Source organism: Sceloporus undulatus, chromosome 6 (assembly GCF_019175285.1).
Source record: "Sceloporus undulatus isolate JIND9_A2432 ecotype Alabama chromosome 6, SceUnd_v1.1, whole genome shotgun sequence".
Taxonomy (NCBI): domain Eukaryota; kingdom Metazoa; phylum Chordata; class Lepidosauria; order Squamata; family Phrynosomatidae; genus Sceloporus; species Sceloporus undulatus.
In genome coordinates this window covers 99,989,128-99,999,952 of record NC_056527.1, presented here as the reverse complement: position 1 = coordinate 99,999,952, position 10,825 = coordinate 99,989,128, and the positions used below count along the sequence as shown (strand labels likewise).

The window sequence follows — 10,825 nt, the reverse complement described above, 5'->3', positions numbered from 1 at the left end:
AACTCGCCATGGATCTTATGAAAAAGTGCCACAAATTTATTCTAACACCCCTTCCTCAAGTCTTAGCTCAATTGTCATAGCATACAACGACAATTACCTATTTTCCTATCTACGACTAGACAACTACTCTTGTGATCTGGAACGTCTTAAACCAACAATGCCTCTGGAATTGTTTCTAAAATAATCACAGGACATGCAGAATACACTACTGTACACCAACACATGGGATGATTTTAATGCCAACATGAAAAAATTCACTGAAACCTCTGGTCAACTGCTGTCCAAAAGGGGCCCAACTCTTTGAAAGCTCCCTTAGAAAGACAAGTAAAATCTGGACGTGCTATTATTATTATTTCTATTATTTTCTTCATTCTGGTCATCCCAGGTTAAAAAGACACCATCTGAGGTGCAGCCTTCCTAATAATTCCACAGTTCGCAGATTCTTTATCTGATTCCAAGTCTTCAGCATCCTCACATTCTTTTTGCTGACTTATATTCTACTTGTACCACTCCTCCCCTTCCAAAAATCTTCTCGGTGGCCAGTTCATATCCATTATTCTATCCTACACTCTGGTTCTTCTGCAGCTGGGCTTAGTGGATTAGACCACATTATGCTCAAGAACTGTGGCTGTGATGCCATCAGAGCTGTGTGTTAAAAACTGCACTCTGCCGCAAAAAATGCCTGTACTAACTATCACCTTTGATGCAACTAAATCTGCCATTTCTGGTCACGCCTCTACTATTTGATTCCTGTCATCACTCTTCTGTGTTGCCTCCTCAACCAACATTTTAGTGCTAAATGTAATGTAGACTCCACAATTTACATTGTTAATCAGGAAAAGCAATTAAGACACACAAGCCACAAGAACAAACCTCAGTTGAATCATTACCTGAGTTACAAGTCAGCTTCCAAAGAATGCTTCCACATTATCTTCTAGACCCCTTTGGATATCTTTTGAGCAGGTTAAAACCCCCCAACCCTGGTAGGTTCTGAAAGGAAGATGAGTTAAATTGGAGCTGCTTTCAAGCACTGGCATCTTGCTTTCTCAAAGTGGAGGCTGACCTGACCCAACTATCTGTAATCCAAAAAGAGCTATTTTGAAGGGAGCTATAATGCGATCCTCTCCACTGCATTCAGATGCATTGTTCAGCCATAACAATGTGTTGCTGGAACGTATACGATTTAGCGCTGAAGTTCTACTCCAACTCCTCCAGGGGAGCCAAGCAAGTTGCTTCTGTGCTCCGGGATGCCTTGGTAAACTTGCCAGACATGATAGTTACTTCAGCGTTCTGCCTTGTTCTTTGACCTTTGACGATCCTCGTCGACATTGTGGCAGCCGCTTACAACCCTGGACGCATTACTGTAATTACCAAACATGGGACCCATGCCCTTTACATAGTCAGGAACTGGAGCAGTCGAGCGGATTAAGACTTAAGAGTTGTCAAACATGGCTCTCAGATCTAACACCTACGTTATCGTCAATACAAATATCGAGGGCAATAAGAGTATTGAATGAAGAGTATGTTCCTAGGGCTTGGCCGCTATCCCACCTGGGGGTGGGACCTTCCGGTTGGGCGGGTCCGCCACGGTGCCACCCCGGTTTGGCCCCGCCCCCGGGATCCCCCTCCCGCGAGGCCCCCTGGAGGCAGTTCCGCGATCGCGGCGTCTCCCAGGCCCTGGTTGGGGGCTGGGAGATGCTGCTCTCCCAGGCCCCAGGGAGGCCCTGGACGCGTCTGCGGATCGTGGAGTCCTCGAGGCCCACCAGGGGCTGGGAGCGCTGTCTCCCAGGCCCCAGCCAGGCCCTGGGAAGGGGCTCTGTGATCGCGGAGCCTCCGCGGGCCTGGGCTGGGGCTGGGAGGGACGCTGTCTCCCAGGCCCCCAGGGAGGGCCCTGGAGTGCGTTCCGTGATCGCGGAGGTCCCCGAGGCCTCGCGGGCCGTTGGGAGGATGCTGTCTCCCAGGCCCCAGCCAGGCCTTGGACAAGGTTTAGAAATGTAGGACCTTTTTTTTAATTTCCTGGCCAGGAAATTAAAAGCCGAAACGAAAAAAAAGGTCCTACTGTTTAAACCTTGGTCCCCTACATTTTCCCGGTTTAGAGGTCCCAGGCGGTCGGGCAACCCTAATTCGTTCCAGATACCAGTTCTCCGTTACTTACGTAGGGAACCCAATATCTCATACAACCTCATTCCTGTTTGTGGGACTTTAAATAGCCAGGGATCTGGGGACAGTTTCTCTCTCTGATACGTGGCTTGGATTGAGGTAGGCCAGCTGAATCCGTGTCAATCTCTTCCCATCTGCACCCCCAAGCTGATAGATACCGCTTTCCCAGGGTGAGAAATACTCTATTCTCCCTGTCTGCACATCGTTTGACAAGATAGGGAGGGCAACGCCAGGAAAAAAAACGGAAGAGGAAAATCCTTATAAGCAGTAGTACTTGGCTAAAACATAATAAATATCCGGGACTTGCATCCTAGCCAGCAGGTAAAATCGGGATTAACAAACAGACTCGAGAGACTTAAAAACATCCACAGTCCAGGGCTTGGATGATTATATAGTATAGATCTGTCCTTTTTTCCACATTTGCTCACCTGCCCCCTCCTCCCAAAAATCCCATCCAACTTCTTTCTGTAGTGAGTGAGGGCCTCTTTTGGGGGGTAAGGGAGTTTTCACTGTGCACAAATGTTTAAAGTGCACTCAAACCGGTCAAAGTAATTTTACACATAGAAGTGCCAAAATGAACCTCATTGAACTCTTCACCCCAGCATATTATTCCACCGACTAAGTTAAATAAGATTATATATTTTCATGTAAGACCGTGGTGAACCTTTCATTCTTCCATTCTTGGGGCCTCAATATGAAGCGATGAGGTTGTGATGACAACTTTTGCTTCTGTGAAGGTTGTCCAGCTCCGAACCATACGGCCCTGAGATTTTGGGCCAATCTTAGGCCACCCCACAGCCCCCCCCCCCCCAGTGATAATCCCAGTGGCAGAACCTGGACAAAGTCCTTGGCTGCATGGTACATGTAAGCATACAAACCACCCATTGTTCAGCGGAATGTCATTCAGCTTACAATACCAAGGCCGTCTGCGTGGGCCGAATCCCAGACTACTCTGGGAGCGGCCAGGGGGTATTCTGGCCTGAGCTGCCCTGCTATCCCTTGTCTCTCTGCGGACACTCCCACGTGCTGTACCATGCGCGTTCACACCCACATGTCCTGCTATGCTGCTACCTGCTGTCCCCACTGGCACTCCACTAAAACGCTTATGATAACGTTCCACTCTCAACTATGATATTGGCTACGTGAACTGTTTTTTAGAGAACTAATATGCATGTAGTAATTCAGTATTACCTTTTATCATTGTTCTTGGTATTATTGGATTATTTATTGAGTAATCCTGCCTCGATCCTTGCGGAGGCCGGAAATTAAATAAACATTATTATTATTATTCTGCTTATTATTCTTATTCTATTATTATTATTCTGTATTATTATTCATTATTTTAACAATAAAACAATACACCTGGCGCGAGTAGACCAGTGTTGTGGCAAGTAATCTCAGTCACATGATCTCAGCCTCCAGGAAAGTGACGGGACACATCCTCTGTACAAAACTTGTGCAATAAACCCTATGATAGGATCACTATTTCCGATTTATGGTGATCCTATCTCCATCGGACAGACCACAAAAAGGCACAGACACAGAAGCTAATGTGCTATTTCCGGGACCAGTGATGATCCTTGAGGTCTGGCTCTCAGTCTCTGCCGCTGCCCCAGCGAAGAAGAAACGACATAGGTTGAAGTATTGGGTGACAAATATGCTGGTTTCTCCTGCCATTGGGGGAGACACACACATTGCTGGTGCCCCACATCCGAATCCTGCTAACAACTGGACGCCACACTCGCCCTCCTAGATCATTTTGTTCTTTATGGGAAGCGGGGGGCCTGACGGCCCTGCAGCAGCCACGGCTGACAGTGTCTATGGGTCATGTGTCAGGACGTGTTTTGGGGGGAGTTTCTAGCCTTCAGTTTTAAAAAGCCCTGTTGATTTAGCGGGAGGAGAAATCTATGTCCACCTCCAGGAAAAGGACAGGGATGTGAATTAGATGAATTTGCACTTATTCTAAACCCCTCTTGTGATTTTGACCATAACAGACACATACAATGTCCCTTTTCAGCCCCAGCCACCACCAGAGTACCAACAGTGACAATACATGTTAATGCAACAAGAGGCTTTTGAGAACACAATTTATTGCATAATCTGGAGGGTCCAAGAAAAGCCTTGAAATCACTATGAACTGCAAACGTATTGAAGGTTTATTGCAATAACAGTAAAAGTAATGTTGCAATAATGTTACAGTAACAACATTGTAATGTATAAACAGTCCTCTGAAAATGTAAAGCAATCACTGATCAACAATGTGATGTACAGTACGTACTGTATAAACAGTTCAGCCCTCTGAAATGTAAAGAAATCACCGAGCAGCTACATCGGATTATCAAAGGTCAGATAATCGAGGCTCTACCTCCATGCCTCTGACAACTGCCTACAATATTCAGTACTCCTTGCTCCCTAAGAGCTTAGGAAATAAGCTCACAAAATGTAACTTAACACCCACTCCAAGACTGGAATCGGCATATGCCACATTCTTCTTCAAAGATAGTTTATATCTGCTCTTAAGTCTGATTAGTGTTGGAAGACAAAAGGAAGGATTCCAGGGACTCAGATAATGTTGGATGAATAGTGTCTCATAGTACTAGCTGGGCAAGTTGGTAGGAGTTCAGGACTGGGCTAGCCAGATAGGCACAGCAGTGGCTCATGGAACTAGAATGAGCTTGCCTCCTCTCAAAGAAGACACCTTTAGGTCCACAAGCTGTCCAGTGGTCAGCAATGTATGCAAACAAGGGTTCTCCATTATTGTTTATAAAATTGCAGACTAATGGAATTTTAGGGAAGAGGAGAAACATTCTTCTTTTGTATACATTTGTGCATTTGGGTGTGGGGCTTTTTTCTTAATTATAATGTCATGTAGTGAATAGAAAAATTATACCATTAGAAAACTGAGCCATCTGCTCAGATGTCAAGAATGTTGACTACTCTAGTTATAAACTTGAATCCATAGTTTTAAAAAGTAGATTCAGGCTACTGACACACAGCAGAATTAACACATGTTGACACTGTTTCAGCTGTCCTGCTTCAATGCTATGGATTGGTAGTTTTTTGTGGCATTAGAGCTGCCTGGCAGAAAAGCCTACATATCTCACATAAACAAAAAATCCTACAAATCCTAGAATTCCATAGCATTAAGACATGGCAGTTAAAGTAGTGTCAAACTGGATTAATTTTGCAGCGTTGATGCAGCCATAATTTAAAATGAGTAAATCACCATGTTCTACCCTTGATTTAAATGCTGTGTCACTGCATTCTACTATGTATGGTTTTCTTATATTTCCCTGTCCCCTTCATTTCTAGAGATATTGCCATATATTTTTCCCCACTGCATCCACCCCAGTATTACAACCTCAGGAACCGAGTAGCATAGGATCCAGACTTTGAAAAAATGTGAATTATTATAAGGAGGTTTCAATGCAAAAGGCATGAAAACCACAAAATTATCAAAGGATTTAATGAATATCTACTCTGGGTTTTTGAATGGTTTTTATGCTTCTTCAGATGAAGCCAAGAGCTTTTCTCTGTTCCTTACAAATTTAATGGTCACTAGAGGTAACTGTAGTATTATTCCACATTCTACAAAAAACCTTTTTCAGGGCTTCCTTGACATCTTGATTCCTTAGACAGTAAATACAGGGATTTAACATGGGAGTAACAATGGTGTACACAACTGAAACAAGCTTATTGAGATTAAAAGAATGGATTCTCCTTGGTCGAGCGTACATGAAGAGGGTAGCTGAGAAGAAGATAATAACCACAGTGAGGTGTGAAGCACAAGTGGAAAAGGCTTTCCTTTTTCCTTGGGCTGTGGGGATATGTAAAATGGTTCCTATTATGTATGCATAGGACCCAATGGTGACAGACAGTGGAATTATGAGGATAAGGAGAGCAAACACAAAGTCCACCATCTCAGCCACTGTGCGGTCTGTGCAGGAGAGGTTGAGCAAAGGTGAGATATCACAGAAGAAATGGTTGATGACGTTTGGTCCACAGAAACTCAACCGGGAAATGTAAAAGACTTTAAGCATAGAAATGGAGAAACCAGTAAGCCAAGACCCGACAGCGAGCTGTAAGCAAAACCGAGCAGTCATTATGATTGGGTAGCGCAGGGGGTTGCAGATAGCTACATAGCGATCATAAGCCATAACAGCCAAGAGGACACACTCAGCACAGACTAGAGATATGAAAAAGTACAGCTGGGTCATGCATCTTTCATAGGAAATATTTTTGTTCTTTGCTAGGAAATTAACCAGGAGCTTAGGAACAGTAACAGAAATGTACCAAGTCTCCAGGAAAGACAGGTGACTAAGGAAAAAGTACATGGGTTTATGAAGTTGTTTGTTCATCCTTATCAATGCAATGATCACAATGTTCTCCAGCAGGGTGAGGATGTAGACAGTAAAGAATATTACAAACAGCAGTATCTGAAATTCCATGATAGTGGGGAAACCGAGGAGAATAAACTCCTGGACTCTAGTCTGGTTTTCTAGTTCCATGCTTGGTTAAATGATCTGCAGAAAAGGAAAGAAAGATCATGGTACAATGTGCAGGATGAGAGAGAGTCTTCACAGAAAACAACAACAACATTTTGATGTGCTCAAGAAAATCCAGAACCCAGGAAATTATTATTATTATTATTATTATTATTATTATTATTATTATTATTATCCACACACAGCTTACACTGGCTGAATTCACAGAAGAAATGTTGATAACATTAGAACCACAGAAGGACATGCTAAAAATGAAGGTGGTATGACCCCAAAGCCACCAGACAACCACAATCCAGGACAAGGCGCGCTGGACACAGACTTTCTTTCTCATGATAGCTGTGTACTCAGTGGGTTGCATAAGCCACAAGCGATCATATGCCATGACAGCCAGAAGCAACACTCAGTGACACCAAAGAGAGGAAGAAATACATCTGATGGCACATGCACTAAGGAATAGTTTGTCCAGGGCAGAGTGTTCTGAAGCAACCTGGGGATCGTGACTGAAGTGTAGCAAATCTCCAGGAAGGATAGGTTCTCAGAAGAAGTACTAGAATGTGGAGAGCAACATCCACATTGATGATAACAATAAGGGTGACATTGCCTAGGATGGTGGCAATGTAAATGCACAAGAAACCACAAAGAGAGCTAGTTGAAGGCCTGGAACTTAGACAAGCCAGTAAAAGAATCTATCTACGGCAGTGTCATTCCATTGCCTTGTGTTTGGCATATTTGACCAAGTGGTAAGCTGCATGGAGAAAAGGAGAAAACATGGATGAGAAGATACACAATGAATCTGTTTTATTTTAAAACTAATCTACCAGTGTCATTCCCATAGCCTTGTTTCACACTGCCTCTGATGTTGAAAGGCACCATGGATTTCTTCTGCTTTTAAAAAGAAGAAATTGGGTGGAGAAAAACTATCTCCGTTGAAACCAACTCCTTTGTGTTTTCCTGACCTGAGAACTAATCCTAGAGGCTAATTCCCTGCTAATTGGATCACACTAAATGAAGTGTTCTGCTTTTGTTTTGTTTTGTTTTGTGTTTCTAAAACAAAATCTCACTAATGGCTAATCAGTTTAAACCACCATGACAACCCTCTTGGGACTTTACCCTTTTGTTTTTAATTTTGGGGTTTTTTTGTTTATTTATAGCACCATTAATATACTAGCACTATCAGCTTTATCATAAGTATATAGATACTACTCAATACAAAATACCAACACTAGAATCGATACTTATACTACGCAAACAATCACAAATAAGAATAACCAGAGAAGCACCTTTGGAGCACATGGAGAAATAGTCCCAATAAATGTGGGGTTGAAAACCAAAACCGAGGTTACGCACGTGCCGGCGGCCGTGAGTGCAACCTTGAGCAGCTCAGACCCCCATGTAACATAACTGCAGATTCTAAAATGATACCTCTGGTTTTGAAATGTCCGGTTGCACTCCCAATGTCAGAGAGTGTGATAGCACCCAGTTTTGGATTATCAATCCCACATCTATATCAGGAGTATTTCTCCATGTGATAATCCCATAGTAAAAAATAGAACAAACTGAAATTCCAAAGTTTTAAAAACAAAGACATTTTCAATAGAACTAATTTTAATGTTGTTTCTAACCTCCCCCCGAGTTCTTGATAAAAATGGAGTAGAAATATTTAAATAAATAAAAATATTAGTTAGATAGGCCTGAGTTTGGTCAGATCATAGTAATAGTTAGAGGCAGCCTAACAACAGCCAAAAATAAAGCAGATAGCTTTAAAAGCAAAATACATATGATGTTCATCTCACAAGGCATGGGGGTGAAGGCTTGGCTTCTAGACTAACTTTGAGTTATATGGGGCTCTGGTGCTGGGAACTGTATGACCTTTGTAGATGTTCTTAGCAAGTCCCTCTCAGAGGTTCAGCATCAAAGGGGATAATGGATAGTGGAATCAAGTTTCAAGAACACTGTTGAGATAAGCCCACAGATGGAAGACCTTGGGAAATGTTATTTCCATTTCACCAACGGAGGCTTTTTGAGATGTATTGGTTACTAAACAACATATCAAACAATGTAAACCTACTGTGATACATGAGGACAAAACAAAAAGTGTTTCTCACACTATTTGCTTCAAATTGCTTAGATTTTTAATATCAAGTTGCATATAACTACAATAAACAATCAAACTATGTTTAATGAAGGTAGTGGGCCTGTTTGGTTGAGAGCCAAATAAGGGGAGTAGAGTAGCTGCGTCTGTGAGTAACACTGTTTTATATATGATTATTATAAAAAGATATCATATTCACATGAACCAAATGATGAACTATTTAGGATCACACCTGAAAAGCATGCTTCTGTGTAGGTCTATTTACTCTTATCTACAGAGTAAATAGCTATAACATCTCACCATATTGTGCAGCTATAACACCGTTCACGTCTAATTCATATTGTATATTTCAGATATATGCTTGATTAACGACTCTATGCAAATCTATCACCAGACTAATTAAATCTTTGCTTTCAATGTAAAGTATTGCAACATTAAATTACATCTATACATAAGTTATTGTATAGATCTGTAGGCCCTACAGAACCAGGACAATGGTAAACTAATACAGGATTGGGATAAAGTGAAATTCGTGGACAGGAAGGATTTATTTGACGACAGATTTAGGATGTTAATTACTAAGAGTAGTTAAAAGTAACCTTGACTATCAGCTTACTTGTATATATCATGTATAAGTCTAGATTTTTAGTAAGAAATATTGACCAAAAAACCTGAGCCGACTTATTTAGGGGTCTGTAGGTTCGTACTTTTAATTCATATATATGAATAGAGTGGTAAAAGCAAGAGTTTAGTCCATCCTGGAGCCTCAAAAAGAAGCACGGAATCCCTCTACTTCTCATCCATCCAGCCTTTAGGATGAGTACAGTTATGCCTGCCTGAATTTTACAAGTTCTTTAGCATCATTTTCTTTTGCATCATTCTTTACATCATTTGTTATGGCCATTAAGTTTTACCCTCACTTATCCACAAGTGATATTAAAATTCATATTTTTGGTCCCAAAACCTGTCTTAGCTTGTACATGAGGTTGACTTATAGTCAAGTATAACAGTAATAAATATTTCATTTGATAGAAAAAATACAGGAGTAAAAGTTTGAAATAGAAAAACTAAATGTAAAGAAGATATATAAAAGAGAGCATGAATATACAGAAAGAACACAATTAACACCAATAAGATTGTGGAAGAGGAAATAATAAATGTATGCTGCTTATGTATGCTAGTAGGTCGTCAAGATTGTTCGGTTAGTACAGTGGACCCTTGTTATACACTGGAGTTTGGTTCCAAGATCCCCGTGGATAACAAATCCAAGCCAAGTCCCATTAAATAAGTTACATAGCAAAAGATGTCCCTCATAAAAACTGGAAAATCAAGTTTGATATTTCAAACTTATACTTTTTTTTAAACATTTTCAAACCGTGGATGCTTAAACCTGTGTATAAGCAGGGCTGACTGTACTAGGAATGAGAGTTGGGTATATGGATGACGATGTTGAGTGAATCTGTATGTTTGTTTTATTTATGTCAAAATGTTAGTAAAAATATAAATAATGTTATTGACAGACCTGCCTTTCTTAAAAAAGTGGTCCTTGGTGTTCATGTTTGGTTTCAGTAAATAATGTAAATTTAGGAGCAAAATGCAACTCAGTAATCCAATACCAGAGGCCAAAATGGAGAAATTTCCACAGCTACCGGTACTTCCCTTTGGTACTCAAATAGGTTGAAGAAAGGATACCAGACACTGCAAAACATAGCATACTGAAGGTGATAAATTTGGCTTCATTGAATGTGTCAGGTAGTTTCCTTGCTAGATAGGCAACAGTAAGCTAACACTGGCCAGAAAGCCCAGTAGCCAGGACGATGTAACACATTGTACTTGAGCCCCATTACATGGCACCACAATTTGCTCAGACTGCGAGACTTTATCAAGGTCTGGGAATGGAGGAGTGGTGCCTAGCCAGATGGCACAAATTCCAACTTGGGTGATATAACAAAAAAAGATAAAGTAGTTGAATGGTTTTTGTCAACCCATTTCATCATTCCCCCCAGGATTTGTGGCATGAATGCCATGACTAAGTGATCGTTTTGGCCAACAACAACAAGTGGCAAAA

The 10,825-nt window shown here is 41.5% G+C and overlaps 1 protein-coding gene across 1 annotated transcript; it reads right to left on the bottom strand.

The window, feature by feature from the left end:
• Window positions 1-5,708: 5,708 nt before the first annotated feature.
• LOC121933680 (olfactory receptor 6B1-like) lies at window positions 5,709-6,668 on the bottom strand. The gene has a single exon (XM_042473663.1). The coding sequence runs from the start codon at window positions 6,666-6,668 to the stop codon at window positions 5,709-5,711; it is 960 nt and encodes a 319-aa protein (XP_042329597.1).
• Between the last annotated feature and the right edge of the window lie 4,157 nt (window positions 6,669-10,825).

Bases quoted from the DNA above. Each gene is read 5' to 3' on its own strand.
- LOC121933680 (XM_042473663.1), bottom strand. From the start codon at position 6,668: ATGGAACTAGAAAACCAGACTAGAGTCCAGGAGTTTATTCTCCTCGGT.